The 15944-nt window shown below is 44.0% G+C and overlaps 1 protein-coding gene across 5 annotated transcripts in view; it reads right to left on the reverse strand.

The window, feature by feature from the left end:
• Positions 1-1267: 1267 nt before the first annotated feature.
• bnc1 (basonuclin zinc finger protein 1) overlaps positions 1268-15944 on the reverse strand; it is a 15411-nt gene continuing 734 nt past the window's right edge. Inside the window, exons 1-5 of one of the 5 annotated variants that reach the window (XM_068217717.1) lie at positions 8804-9043; positions 7006-7108; positions 5834-6069; positions 3507-5215; positions 1268-3261 (exon numbers count right to left, since the gene is read on the reverse strand). In XM_068217717.1, coding sequence (XP_068073818.1) covers positions 2778-3261; positions 3507-5215; positions 5834-6069; positions 7006-7108; positions 8804-8812 — 2541 coding nt within the window. In that variant the 5' untranslated portion in view covers positions 8813-9043 and the 3' untranslated portion in view covers positions 1268-2777. Of the gene's footprint in view, positions 3334-3506; positions 5216-5833; positions 6070-7005; positions 7776-8803; positions 9044-15944 lie in introns of those variants that run through there. The other 4 variants (XM_009300994.3, XM_073930069.1, XM_073930070.1 and 1 more) reach the window with 4 other exon arrangements.

Consider the following 15944-nt stretch of genomic DNA (forward strand, 5'->3'; position numbering starts at 1 on the left):
GCCCTGACTCACACAATGAAAAGTTATTGAGATGTTGGGAAGAGTTCGACAGTTTAAATGAGAATTGACTCATCAGTTTTGATCAGCACACCATTTGCATTTTGTTTTTGTTTAAACTACAGACAATTGTACTTTTACTATTTCCACACATGCCAAAGAATTTGCTATTTGCTTAAATCAGCAAGAAATGCCACTCTGAAGTGAACAATAAGCTAATTGTTCACAGATCTATACTTATTGTTTTAAAAAATAAAAATGTCAATCGAGAATTGAGCCAAAGCAGTTGAGAAAAACTGTTGAGTAGAAATGTGAGCATAGGACAACCTTCTTTGAGATGCACCTATATTAGAAAAAGTCGAGATTCACTGGGGAGAAATGCACCAAGTAAAGACAGATTTAGGGGAAAAAAAAGTCTAATGGAAATGTCTACAGAACTGCATCGACAAAGTATTATGTCATATATAACTCGTTCAGCCATTTTGCATGTAAACACTTATGTCTTGGACAAAGTATTAGATGTTGGGGTGAGGGGTGAGACAAAAATAATACATTTTGATCAACATGACATGAGCAACTGATCATGCCGGTAACATCAGAGAACTGCACATCATCTTTTGCATGGATGTACAGAAGCATTTCAACTTGTTCAAAGAAATGAGGAACTGATTTACTGATATGCACAAGTGACACGATGCAAAAAAAGTGTCATTAGATAGACTTGGGTTTTGCATTAGGTGAATTTTAGCACTAGTGATAATGTTATTAAATTACACAGCGATGATGATGATGATGATGATGATGATGATCTTTTTTGTAATTGGTCTATTTATTCTGCCTGAAAAGAACAATTCCCTCATCAGGTTAAATATGCTTGAAATATCAGTCATGTTTATATGTGTATGAGTGTTTATTTACTGTAAATCTTTTACTCTTCTATCCACTATGGCAAGAGTTCTGTGTCAGACTGACCTGTTACAACAAATGCAGTGATCTAGGAGGAACAATAGAAACAGCATCATTTTGCCTAATTTAATGAAAATGTGTTGTATAGTCAGATGTAATCTGTGATCAGAATATGTCCACGTGTTTTTGTGCTGATTAAAGCCAGTGTGTGTGTTTAAGTGCAGTTTGTTTTCTGCAAAGTCGACATTTGTAGATTGTAGACTGTTTTATACGGTCTGCACCTGAGTGTTAAACGTTAGCTTAGAAGCAACAGCATCAGGCATATTTAATTTTGCACTGTTCTTGGATACGAGTAGGCATTCAGTGGTTTTTTAAAATAGTTTATTAACAGTGGAAAATGATTTCACTGAAGACAAATAAATGATTGTGGGTTAGGGTTGGACTAGTTTTATAATCCTGATAACCCTGCTCATCACATTTCAGCATACACTTGTGGTGTAGGGGAAGAGTACAAAAGATTTTACACGTAAAACAAAGAGAAAGGAATACATGTCCACAGGTTTGTGCTTTAAGAGCATCAGTCTTCATTTGCTGACCTCAGTCTAAGTCTTCACTGTTTTACTAAAACCCCATGCACATGATAAAGCACATGATATTAAACTGATGAAAACATCTTACAAAACTCAATCGTAAGTCTTTAGAGTAACCTGTGTGAAAGCATTATCAGACGGTTTTTTCATGTGTGTCGTCTGATTCTTCTGCTGATTAGCACACGTCCTGGATCAAGAATCTTTGGTTTCCACAACAAGATCAACAATAGAAATATAAGCAGCGATTCAGGGGTCAAGCACGACAGCGGCAGATGCAAATCAATTTATTAAGAAATAGCCTTTATGTAAAAAAAAACTGAAATGATTCAGACAATATGCAGATTTCACTGCTGCCTCCAGGTTTCAGTATTTTGATTGCAAACGTTAAACCAAACAGATGTGTTTTATCACAGTAAACTGTCTCTCTTAGCCACATTTGAGAATAGACTGAAGTGTTTAGTGTGTCGGTGACGGAGGCATGACGGACTCCATCCAGATGTGAGAATAAATAAGACATTGAAGACCGCAGGTGCTTGACCCCAAAAAAATACAACTTACAGTAACACAATAACTTACTCAAGAGCACAACAGCCTCTTTTAAGGGCATATTGATTGGAACATCAACACAATCTATTGACCACTGATTGTTTTCTTTTTGCAATTAAAAAAAAACTGAAGAGCAAGCAAACACACGCCAGAACATTCACTGTAACACATGACAAAGAGAGTCTCGCCAACATTCTTACCTCTCTCTTTCCCATTCCTCCATCTCCATCTGTATCTTTCCTACATCTCCATCTTTATCACTCTACAATGCTGTATCAATGCTCTCTCTCTCTCTCTCTCAGTCTCCTGCTGATGAAACACGTGTATCTCAGTGAATAAGTGCAGAGAAGGTAAACCAGACTTGTTTTTTTATGTGGCTTTGGATTTTTTTTAAATGCATGACTAAGCATACTGTATAACAGCACTGATTAATTTAAGGATCTCTCAAGGTCATTTTGTTTTCTTGATTGTCTCTGTAGTTTCTTCAGTCATTTTAGGCATCTGTCTTTCGCTTTTGCTCTTAAAAAATTCAATAAATATATGTAAAGTTTCTCAAATAGATATAACATCAGAGATGAAAAAACATTTCTTAACATTAGAAAGGTAAACAACATCAGGCTTCGTTATAAATATGATTGTGTCCTTCCAGTAATGCTTGATTGTGCAGTACAAAGACCAGAGTGCTTATGAGCCCCAGTTATTACAGTGAGCCGCTGACTATGTATGTTTAGGAGAATCCTACTCCTGCTTGAGGGAAATATTCCCTGCAAGGTTACGGTGAAGATTTGGGTTCTGACTGTGGCGGTTGCGGCTGCGAACAGAAGAGAATGTGGTGTCACAGCCTGGTATTTTGCACTTGTGGAGCAGCCGGAGGTGCACCGTTTTGTAGTGAGCCCTGAACGTGCCTTTGTTGCTGTAAACTTTCTGACAGATGTGGCAGGTGATGGAGGAGCTGTGGGACTGCTGGAGGCTGGGAGACGCAGCCGGCCCGTCACAGCTTTCCTCGCTGTCCTCCAGAGGGAGTCCTTCATCGCTGCCTGAGTCCCAGGACGACTGGCTGCTCCCTCGGGTGCTCAGGTCCAACACTGCCTCGTTTTCCACAGCGCCCTCTTCTGGCTCTAGGGATTTACTCATGGGGAACACCAGACCCGTGCGCTGGCTGCCCTTCAGGACGCCGGACATCTGACCCAGAGGCTGTTGGTGAAGCAGGTCTGGAGGCTCTCTGCGGAGAGAAGATGTTCCTGAATGATCTTTGGTCAACAGCCTGTGGTGCAGATTCAGGTTTGCACCGTGTCTAGAGAATTAAAAGCAAAGACGACAAGTTTTTCTTTCTAACTTTATGCATGTATAAAAGAAGCATCAACACACACACACACACACACACACTCTCTGTCATGTGCTTTCTACATACAGTTTTGTGTAATGTATTGCTCAAAAATTAATTTCCCTCAAACATATCCGTCTTACCGGTCTCTGCTGCGGCGGGACGGAAACGCAGCATTGCAGCCGTCCACAGTGCACATGTGCATCTCCTTTAAGTGCACATTTCGATAATGCATTTTCACACTGTAAGGGTTTTTAAATGTCTTGCTGCAGATCTCACACGGGTGCGACAGCTCTTCTTTATCATCCAGACCCACGCTCTCAGGGTCACTGCCGCCGTCTGCACAGTTTTCGCTGTGTTGTGTGAAACGGGCTGGCCAGTGGCTGCAGGGCTCCGGGCGGGAACTGCATGCTGGCTCTTCACATTTTAAGGACTCCTCTTTCTCGCTGTTCTGTTTAATGTGAAAGATGGAAGGAGAGGATGGTGAGATGATGCAACTGTCCTCATGGGTCAGTTTGTGCCACTGAGTGTCTTGGGTGTCCACGGTGGTCAACAGAAGATCCTCGCCATCCTCACGGCCCGAGTTGCTGACACCACAGTTTTCTGTGCAGGGGCTGAGGGGCGGAGTCTCTTCTTCAGACACACCCTCCTCCGCCAGCTCATCTTTCTCGATTTTGATTGGCATGCTGGACTTGCGAGATTTCTTCTTGGGCACCGTGTCCATCAGCATGTGTCTGGAGCCGGCGGGCACAGAGGAGGACAACAGTGGCAGGGAGGGCAGGCTGCCCGGCGTGTGTGCCAGCTCAGCCGGGGTCACCAGGCTGCGGTAAAAGGGCAGCACTGGCTGTACTGTCTTCAGGTTGGGAAAGAGGATGCCGCTCTGGCTTAGGCCCGACAGTGAGCCGTGCAGTTTGGGCTCGGAATTGCGAATTATAAAACTGGAGACGTTGCGGCTCTCCGGGATGGGAATGAACTCTCTCTTCTCGTCCTCCTGCCCATCCTCTAGGCCCGGGCTCAGGCCACCCCGCAGGTCTTTGTCACGATTATTGCGGTTCATTGGCATGTGCAGCCGTGGGTTGGGGTTGGCGCTGTGTCGGTTCCGGCTGCGTAAGGAGCTGAACACCATGTTGCAGCCCTCGATGGTGCACTTGTGCTTGATCTTCAGGTGAACTGCATTATAGTGGATCTTCAGCGTGCCTTTATCGTAGAAGGTTTTCTCGCAGGCGCTGCAGAACACGCGGCCCTTCTTCAGCGATCCGCTCTTCTCTGCACACCGGATCTTGCTCTCCGGAGACAGGTGTGTGATTTCGGAGTGGACGGAGGGTGTGCAGTTCGTGGACGGAGAGGAGTTTCCGCTCACGTTAAACTCTTCCGATTCCATCTTTGGAGATTCGCTGTTCAGCAACACGTCTGTTCTCACGGGGCCAGACTCGAACGGTGAAACACTGTCCAGGCTTATTTCTGAAGCGTCGTGCCTGTTTTGCACCTCCTGGTGGTCGGAGTCTGTATTGCAACTCAGCAGCGGCGCGGGCACCGAGTTCATAAGCTGCAGCGGCAACATGAGCGCCATACTGTTGACCAGCGTCTCGAAGTGGTGCCCATTACTGCAGCCAGGGGCATCCGCTTTAGCAGGCAGGCGTACCGAGCGCTGCGTGCTGCTCTCGATGAAGCTGCGGATGTCAGAATTGGTCTTGGTGGTGGAGACAACAACAGCCTGTCCCTCCTTATCCTGCAGGGCCATGAGCTCCACGATGGATTTGGTCTCCCCAAATCGGAGGAACTGCTGCAGCGTGACGATCTCCTCTTCAAAGGTCATTATCGCCCAGCGGTCCAACACCTTACCAGCCACGTCCTGGACACACACACACACACACACACACACACACACACACACACACACACACACAAGGAATGTCATTGGAATCATGAATATTAAAGCAACAAATGTTCTGCTCTTGGACTTTAAATTACTCCATGACTTCTGACAGATTGACAGAGCTACTGAATAACCAGTCGTCCATACATCTAATGCGTGTGGACTTGAGAGGTCTAATTACTGCAGCAGAGCGATTCATTCTGTAGCGTAATTTTTCTTCATTTAGATGATGCGGGTTTCCCTGTCGGAGCAGGAGGGGAGGGGAGAGATCAGAGGCGAGTCGGGCAACTCTTTCAGTCCGCCTGTAATTACTCTTGAGTGCCAGCAGGCTTTGAAAGTCATGCAGCAGCTTCGTGTTGTAACCAGAATAAATATTTCATCATACAGCATTCATCTGGAGGTCTGAAGAGGCTTTAACTTTACATTCTCCACCAGAGGAACTACCATGAATTTATTTCAAGCACCTGAATACTTGATAAGCAAATTGAAGGCAGAAATCTCAGTGGCTCTCCTCTGGTTATTTTCTTAGGTAAAGTGCGACAAATCTGTAATTATAGATCAAAAATTAGTGCAGTGAAAGAAAAAGCATCTGACCTGCAGGACGTATCCGCGGATGTAGTCCTGTAGAGTCCAGTCCAGCGCATTGAGGATCTGAATAACCTCCTCCTGCTTGAGGACGCTGAAGAGTCGGTCCAGCAGGATCTTCAGACGCACTGGGATCGCCTGCGTCCCATAAAGCATCAGACTACAGATATCAAATACCACATTGGAGTGAACGATCTCCACCTGGCTGCCCTGGTACATGTGATGAACCTTCAGCTTGCTCAGAGCTGCAATTTAGCAAAACAGAAAGCAGTTAACATGACACGTGCAGAAACCAGCAGAGCGTCTCGGTGTGTTTGATGAAAGCATTTTTGTCATTTATTTCTGAATGCATCTTTTTTGTAGGATTTAAATCCTCGATTGCATAACTTAGAATATTTCTTTCTGGCCATTGCATATGTACTAGAATAAAGATCTTTTTCTGCACAATTAGCATCGTGCATAACTGAAAACTTAAAGACTGCATTATTAACGATTATCATCTACAATGGTGGACGATTACGATCACATATATCCTGAGCCATCAACATACCCATATTTCATTTTGAAGACAAAGTATATTTAAATTGTGAATAACATAGAATGAACAGAAATATTCTGTTTAAATGTTTTAAAGGAATATTAATTTCATGTTCAGCTCAACCACCAGCATTTGTGACGATGCAGATTACTACCATAAAACAATCTTTAAACTCGTTCCACAATTTCTGCAGAAAGAAAGCACGCACATGTTATAATAATGTATTTACAATGGAATGAAGACAATACATTTTTTGTCTTTAGTAGGAATTATATTTCATGTAAACCGGTTAGTAAGAAGGGTTAGAAACATCTAAACGACTACACTGTTGTTACAGTACTTTTAATGCAATAATTCACATATACAAATCTTTCTCAATCATTTCTATTTTCAGTGCTACACTGCAACCAATTCTTCACAGAAAATATATAACAGTAATAATTTTTAAAGTAATGAATATTATTGATCAATTAAGCTTGAGGTGGATTAAACACGGAGTATTTCTATAACTGCTGTACAAAGCAGGCGAGGCGAGAAAGGGGCCAGAAAAACATATCACTGAAATATACAGTAAAAGCCTGATTTTAAGTTGTGTGGGTAACATTTGTGTGAAATATAATATTGGAGAGTATGTGAAACTCACCATGGGCGACCCAGCCGTGCCTACAGTGTTCACAGAGTCGCCGCCTCAGTTTACCTGGTTTAAAACTGTCACAGTTGCAGTTCACCACCGTGCAGCAAATAGCCTGTCAAAAACACACCATAATACCGTCTGTGAGCTGAAATAAATTCACATTTCTTTGTTTTTCTCCCCATGCACATGCACACGCACATTTACATTTATTTATAAACATGTGTATATGTATATGCATGAACACATCAGTTTTTATTTCACGACTCTGCTGACAGTAGCTGAAAAATGACAAATGTTGACTTAATTTATAAACTTTGCATTATTCTTAATTTATTTTGAATGTGTTGGGCTATAGCAGATGTTGATTCGCGCGCTGAATAATACACTGGACCCTAATCTATCTTCAAATGTCTAATTTAAACACTGATGCAAATACACTATTCAGATATATTCAACAATAAAGAAACTGTAGAGAAAACCACACCATCAGTCTTTTCCTATATTTAGCAAGCAAATCGGCACACACAAGCACAGGCAAAGATCTTATCAAAACCCACTGATCTGATGCAATAAGTCAAAAACTTTTGATTATTCAATTTCTAAATCGATTTTAAATGTAATATTTATTTCTGGGAATGAGAGATTTAATTCTGGGTCTCAGCAAAGGTAAATTCCAGTTAAATAAAGTACTAAGCTTTATGAGCGATGGTTAGACTTCACTGAAATACGCTGTAGCATTGATGCATCATCGCAGGTTTTGGTTTTCAGCAAGTACTTTTCTGAAAATTGTAAAAACAGAAAACACATTAATATGCCTTAAAGTTCCTGCATTTCCGTATATAATTTTACAATGTGAAAAGTGTGACTCTAGTCCAGCGCTCATCAGTAATAGAGGGATTTTTCTCAGAATATTGTATAACATCAGAGGAATAATTTAGACTAAATGTACAAATTAGTATTTCAACAAAGACCACAATAACGTAGAGTGTGCGATTGTGTGAAGACAGAACATCAGCAGCGTATGAATAAAAGCGGCGCTGGAGGAGTCGCTAATAGAGTTTACTGTCAGATCTCTGAACACGGGCCTGTAGCGGCAAACAACAATGACAGATCAACATGAGCTTAATGAAGCCAGCACACACACACACACACACACACAGCTTTCACGCCCCAAGGCCATTAGCTGTTTGCCCGCCCAGAGTCGGGTCTCAGTCCCACTTCGGGACACTAACTCATCTCCATCGGCACAAAGGCAGAGAGTGGGAAAACACCCTCAGAGTCCGGCAGATCAATACCGTCTCTGCGCCTCTAGAAGACTCATCTGTCGCTCCGCTCTTCAGGTTAAACAAGCGGTACGAACACTCACATTTATCCCCTGTTTCAGCCGTGGCGGAGAATTACTGCTGTCTTGAATTACATTCCAGCGGACGAGTAACACACACACACATACATACACACACACACACTCACTCACACACACACTTGTGAAGACGCATATTTCACACACCCTTCTGTACACACAATAAAGTTTATTACAAAAGAGCTTACCTGCAAATTTTCTCTTTCCTTTTTTAGTAAAACTTTACATTCTGTCTCAAAAACCAATAAACACACACACACACACACACACACACACACACACCAGCGCGCGCTACAAAGCTCAAGGCTCAGAAAATAAGCACAGCACTTTTAAAAGCTCCGTGTCTCAGTGCAGCAGTGTGTGCTCCGCTCCTACACTCCGCCGTGTCCCTCTCGGCTCTCTCTGAGGAACATTTCTGACTTTTGAGCCGAAAAACAAACTTCTTACCTCAGACATCTTGCTCAGACGGAAGTTTCCAGCGTCTCTGAGTTTGCCATTCCAGCGGCTCCTGTCTGTACAAGTTCTAGATCCTACAGCAGAGATCCATCACTCACAACACACACACTTTCTCCTGCAGTCGGCAAACGCAGCGCTCGTCCTCAGGCCCTGTGTGTGTGAGTGTGTGTGAGCGCTCCAGAGCGTCCAGCAGGAGTGTGTGTGCTGGAACTGGGCGCTGGGGAGAGGAATGAGACCCTCCTACCCACCGTATCTCTCTCACCTTAGGAGATCTCTCTCTCTCTCTCCTACACACACACACACACATACACATACACACACACAACTCTCTCTCTCTGTCCAGCACACACACTCGTCTCTCTCTCTCTCTCTCTCTTCCCCCGTCACACACATACACACACTCACCTCTTACCCTCACACACATGCACACCTCTCTCTCTCCCTCTCTCTCTCTCACACACACACACTCCTCCCCCACGGGTGCGGGCCGGTCTCTCACAGCTGGCTGGAAGAGGGCACGACACACGTCTCTCTCAGAGATTTGATCAAAAGGAATCACAAAGGCTGGAGGCTCTTAATGCAGTCAGGAGAGACTCTACCTCTCTCTCTCACACACACACACACACACACACACACACTCAAACACACACACACTCAAACACACACTCTCTCTCCAGCAGTTTGAGTAATGCATTAAATCAATGCAGCCCGGCACAAGACACACTCTAGCCCTGGATTGTTTGTGTGTGTGTGTGTGTGTGTGTGTGTGTGTGTGTGTGTGTGTGTGTGTGTGTGTGTGTGTGTGTGTGTGTGTGTGTGTGTGTGCTCTGATCAATCCCAGCAACTTCTGCCTTTTGCTGGGTAGAATCGCTTGTGCTTTAGCTGAATTAAGGGGTTTATTTCAGCTTGTCATTGGCCACGTGTCGTCTTAAACACAAACACTTCATTTCCAGACTGGCTGGCGGTCGTACATGATCTCCTGGAAACATCAGTGGCTGATCTCTGCTCTGAAAGTGCTAGAATTCAGAAGGGTTCTGGTGATCCTGCCTTCTGACGGATGACGATCAGTCCATGAAGTTTATATCGGCTGAGCTGATGAGCTGATATTACATTCAGTGCAGTCACTTGACATTTTAATACACCAATTACACAGCAGGTAAAAACATGCCGCGTTTAATCCATTACAGAGCATGTTTTAACAGGTCTTTGCTTCTCTAGCGCTCAGAGACGGGCGACTGGCTGAGCATCTCCTCTCCTCAACTACACATTCACAACAAGCAGAACGTCAGCAGCTATTACCGTCTGGCTAATATAGCTTGAAATATTGGGTTAAATCTGTATTACTTACAGGAGATCAAAGCTTTATTTGTAAGAGGCAAATTTTATGAAGTCACACATGGGAAGCCCTCGGTGGTGCAGCGAGACCCAGAGGATGCTTATCAAACCAACATGCAGAAATTGGCTGGATTGCAGCGCTGCTGTTTGTCAGATAGCTTTTTAAAGGCAGAATTCGTTTTGCTGATCTTTTCCCTCGGGCTGTGGTCTGGAGAACGGCGCAGATTCCCTCCTGCTAACAGCGACTCCGTTTCACATGCAAACACACATCGCTTCATCTACAGCACACAGACACATGCAGGAGGGCTTAGTGTTGGGTTTGTGCTTCTGTCTGAAAACAGGCCAGGAGAATATCCAAAGAGCAGGAATGCTGAACTCCATCTGTTCTGCACAAAATGCTTATTTGTATGATTATTATTATTATTATTTATTTATATTTGAAGCAAACTCATGAATCAGCCAACAGCTTCCTCAAACCAATGGGCTATGTGCACACAGAGTTTAATTTCAGTCAGCCCCAGGGCTTCTGGTGAATTGTCATATCAGACAAATATCGCTGTGTTTAAGATCTGCTTTCTTAAAAGCTGCGATCTTCACTGTCACAATATAAAGAGGGCGTCAGACCAAATAAGAAGCACTGCAGTAGATGATATTGTTCTGCGCTGTGTCTTTAACACATGGACATTCATTCACTCCGGTATTATCAGTGAAGTTTGTGCTCGCCTGCTGCTCATGACGGCGCCTGCGTTTAAACGGTCTTTCAGCAACCACACTATAACAACCACATACATGCTGAAGTCTATTAAGGTGATTATATTGGAGTTACATTACAACATCCATGCTGGAAAAGGAAGCTTATGACACTGAAAATATTCACATAAAGCTTTCAGCAGAGGCTCATCATGTGCTGTGCATATACACACTTTCAGAGTTAGTCAGAAACTCTCCAACATTACACATCGCTAATGCGTCTAATATAAAGCAGTTGACTTTGTGGCTATCGGTTAGCACTGTAAAAGACAGAGCAGTAGGCGGTGGTAAAGCCATTGCATTAAAGTCAGTCAGGAAAGAAGAACAGGGAATGAGTAAACGTTGAGTAAACCGAGCCCTAAATAACCCGCTAAAGCCAGTTCACCCTGCACATGTACATCACTCTGTGGAAATTAATAAAAACTCTTTCCTCTGTGGCTCGTCGTGATGCAGTCAGAGCGTTTCACAGATTAGTGACTTGACCAAAATGACATTTGAGTGTTTCTGCTGTGCGGTAAAACATGACACATCTCTGCAGCACAGAACTCAATAAAGCACGTTAAATAAGCTTTCCCTCACACCAGCGAGAGGATGAAAAGCCTCATAGTGCTTTAATGAGGATCGTTTTAATCCAAAAAGGTACGAGTAAAAGCTTTGTGCCTGCAGAGAGTACTTCAAAAACACAGAGAGCAGCGAAGAGCAGCTTCTGCCTCGTAGTGGCTCTAAAAATACAGCCTTTGAACGAGCTGGAGGCCAGCAGAAGTCCTGCGCTCGGATCGACACCCGTGCCGCTTCCAGAGAGATGTTACGTCAGACGCTTGTGGAGGAGCAGCGTGACCTCTGACCCTTTGCAGAGCGGCAGGAACCAGCCCGAGGCCAGCACAGACAGATGTTTGTGTAGAGGCAGAGCAAAGGTAAAGCGGACAGCATTAAATCTGACCCAAACCTGGAGCCAGAGCCTAAACCCAAACCCAGAGCCAGAGCCTAAACCCAAACCCAGAGCCAGAGCCTAAACCCAAACCCAGAGCCAGAGCTCTCTTCTACCAAGACCAGCAGAGTGACAGTGAAACACGCCTTGATCTACTCTGTGTTTTTGAGTGTGTGTGTGTGCGCGCACAGCATCAGACCATGTCACTAGAGAGGATTAATAAAGTGCAGCAAATATCAGTTCCAGTCTGCTGTGTGTGTGTGTGTGTGTGTGTGTGTGTGTGTGTGTGTGTGTGTGTGTGTGTGTGTGTGTGTGTGTGTGTGTGTGTGTGTGTGTGTGTGTGTGTGTGTGTGTGTGTGTGTGTGTGTGTGTGTGTGTGTGTGAGCGCGTGCACGTCTCATCGCCAGTCTGCTATTGATCAGTCCAGTCCACATTAAGGAGAGATGCTTTTATGATAATCTGCTGTTGTCCATGTAATAGCTACATTAGACACGCTGCCTGCACATCGGACACCTGTTTGGTCTCTTTAGAATTACCGTTTGCATTACAACACAGTTTAATGGCCTTTTAAAAGGGAGGGGGAGGTGGAAAACTTTCCAGAAGTTAGAGAGCACTTCAAAAAGCCATCAGCAGATGAATGATGGCGAGAGAGAGAAAGAGAGAGAGGGAGAGATGGAGCTGTGTGAAGGTGGGACAGTGCTGCTCTTCCTCTTACATCGCATTTCACAATAACCGCAGCGCAGAGGCCTCCCCACAGAAAACAGTGCTGAGACCGCGAGCTGTTACACACACACACACACACACACACACACACACACACATCACCTGCTCGATGCCATAAAATAATTGAGCAGCAGAAAGCAGCGAGTGACGGAGCGCTACAGAGAAAGACGAGAGAAAACCAAGCGGCCACCTGGACTCCATCAGCTCCAGCAGCGTAAACATCTCCCACATTCCTGCTGCCACGCTGGCCTGAGGGGTCAGAGGTCATGATGACAAACGCATGACCCAGAGCCCCGCCAGGAGGAGAAGCTTCTGGAATCTTTCAGCAGGGGACAGCGTTCAGTGTTACCAGTCAAACACTGCACACCCATACGGCCCGCGGCCCACGCTAACAGCAGGAGAAGCACACACACACACACACACACACACAGAAACATTCACACACACAAGCACACAGCAGTCACCACTATTACTTTCCAACACCGACTCAGTCTTTCTCGTGTTCTGTCTCTCCTCACACAGAAACACTTTATTAATTATTGTGAATGGCATTAGTGTTGGAGCGGTCGTGTTTAATCGCTGATATCCCAGGAACACTGAACTGCTGCTGAGATCTACAGTTCTAAACAGAATCTAAATCACTGCGGCTGATTCTTTACTTTCCCACAACAGTTGTAGACAGGTCAGGATATTACAGCTGTTCTCCAACTTCTGAACTATAATTTGAAAACTATAATGCCATTTTTCAGAAAGCACAGACACTTTTTTAGACTTTAAACACTATTCTCTGCTTTGACACTTGCGTTATGTTGGTGAACTCTTACTGCGAAACTCAACATCTCTTCAGGTGTAAGTGAAGACAAGCAATGAGGACAAAAGTTAAGACAGGGATGCGGATTGTGGATGAAAGTGTGGGGCAAGAGTAGCCTGTGATGTGGATGAGGTTCTCTGGCCTGACCCAGACCAAAGACTGAATGCTGAGGTGGAATAATTTGTGTGTGTGTGTGTGTGTGTGTGTGTGTGTGTGTGTGTGTGTGTGTGTGTGTGTGTGTGTGTGTGTGTGTGTGGTGTACTGTATAGTATACAAAGGGATGTGACAAGATCCCGGGCTATGAGATCTCACGAGACTAATTTGCGACGAGATTTCTGGTGGAGGTGTGAAGTTGTCTGAGGAGTTGTTGATGTTATGATGGAGCGTGATGGTGAAATTAGCACTGAAGATTGAGGGCATGATTGGGTTAGAACTACACATCTTGTGCTTTGCACACACCTGACAGGCTGGCCTTGCTGTTGCGCATCACACATTTGGAGCAGTTTAGTGTGACGTAACGTGACAGAACCGTTTTTTTCTTCACTGGAGCTCAAGGGTTGCCGCGTCCAAAAGCAGAGGCTTCTACAGCTACAGTTAAATAGACTTCAGCAATCATTTAGTTGCTCAAGCTTATAATGAGACAAAAAGCTGTTTACTCACACGCTTTTCAGGCTAGCACAGAAGCTCTGTTAAATATACTGGGGTAAAATAAATGTCCATATTTTAAAGACATGGCAGGGAAAAATGTAATGCAGTGGTGGAGAGAGAACTGAAAATCATACTCAAGTAAAAGTAGCATCACTTGCCTAAAATGTAGTGCAGTAGAGTAAAAGTGTCTGTTGTAAATATCGCTCAAAGTATGAGTAAAAAGACCTTTCAAAAGTACTCAAGAGTAGTGAGCAGTGAGTATTACACGGTGAAAAGCATCATCATAGGACGTTAAGGAGCCCGTATTACGGGTTTTTGAAAATGATCTTCATGCAGTGTGTAGCACAGCTCTGAGTGAATGAACACAGCCAGCTGAGGGTTAAATCTAAAAGTGCAGCAAGTTTTAAACTATTGATTCTTTAGCAAAATATTTGATTCAGAGTTGAATAAACGAATCGAGTTGGGTTTTTTGCTTGATCGAATCGACGTCAATATGGTACATCTATAGGTGCAGCAGAGACCATGGGACTTCAGACTTGTTTCTCCGGATCATAACATATAAGTGTCATTTAAATTGTTGCCTTGTTTTGTGTAGTTTGCAAAATATGTGTAATTATGTGTTGTAACTTGTGATCACTCAGAGTGGCTTGTGATCACGTATCGATTATAGATCAGAACTTGTACTGAATCTCTCAGGTTAAATCTGTATGGGGCTGTTCACATATCGCGTCCAAAACCACGTTAAAAATGTGACACATGATTCTTCCTTTACTGATTTTAAATGCGTTTCTGGACTGGCAATCCTCTGCTGTTTGCCTTTGCTATGGCCACCATTACCTGTTCCTCACATGCGCCCCGCGGTCAATTTTCAGCTTAGTTCAACTTTTGCCACTGTGTGGATTAATACTGAATGTGTGTCGCTGTTATTTCTTAGGGGAAGGTTTAGGAGTAGAGGAATATGCTGGTCTTCAATTGCAATAATTTATTGCATTCCTGCATTGGGTTGTGTGATTGAAGCGTCCTCGTCTGTAGTCGTGTTCACTATGCAGATGTGTGATTGAAGCGTGCTCGTCTGTAGTCGTGTTCACTATGCAGATGTGTGATTGAAGCGTGCTCGTCTGTAGTCGTGTTCACTATGCAGATGTGTGAAGCGTCCTCGTCTGTAGTCATGTTCACTATGCAGATGTGTGATTGAAGCGTGCTCGTCTGTAGTCATGTTCACTATGCAGATGTGTGATTGAAGCGTGCTCGTCTGTAGTCATGTTCACTATGCAGATGTGTGATTGAAGCGTGCTCGTCTGTAGTCGTGTTCACTATGCAGATGTGTGAAGCGTCCTCGTCTGTAGTCGTGTTCACTATGCAGATGTGCTGATTCCAGATGTCTATTAATGAAATGTTCTCAATTACAGCTCAAAGAGGAGAGGTTAAAATGCTAATCATTGAGTCTTATCAGAGAGCTGAACAGATCTTTTAATCTCAGTTTCTTTGCAAATCCTGTCTTGTGGACGTGCTTATGAGCGTCACTATGGACGTTACTATGGTAATGCATGCCTGTCAATCAATATCGGTGGGCGGGGAGAACTGCACTGCTCCGTCACACTGCGGTCGACCTCAACATCACTGAGATCCGGATCGGACTCAAACATCAGGACATTTAAAGACGCTTGTTGTGTTTCTATCACTCCAGTCTGATTGTGGACACACAACACAACACACACTCTTGTCCACGCAGCTCACACACCTTCTCTTTACATCACAGAAGCTCTTTAAACAACATCAACATCTGAAAATATTGATCAAAACAAAGTAAATGATCAAGCACATCATGTGCTCAAACTGCAGGAGTAAACCATCATGTGTGTGCACACACACAAACATACATACACACACACAACCTGGTGTCAGGATGCAGAGAGAGAGAGAGAGTGTGTGTGTGT

Source organism: Danio rerio, chromosome 18, assembly GCF_049306965.1.
Source record: "Danio rerio strain Tuebingen ecotype United States chromosome 18, GRCz12tu, whole genome shotgun sequence".
Classification (NCBI taxonomy): Eukaryota; Metazoa; Chordata; class Actinopteri; order Cypriniformes; family Danionidae; genus Danio; species Danio rerio.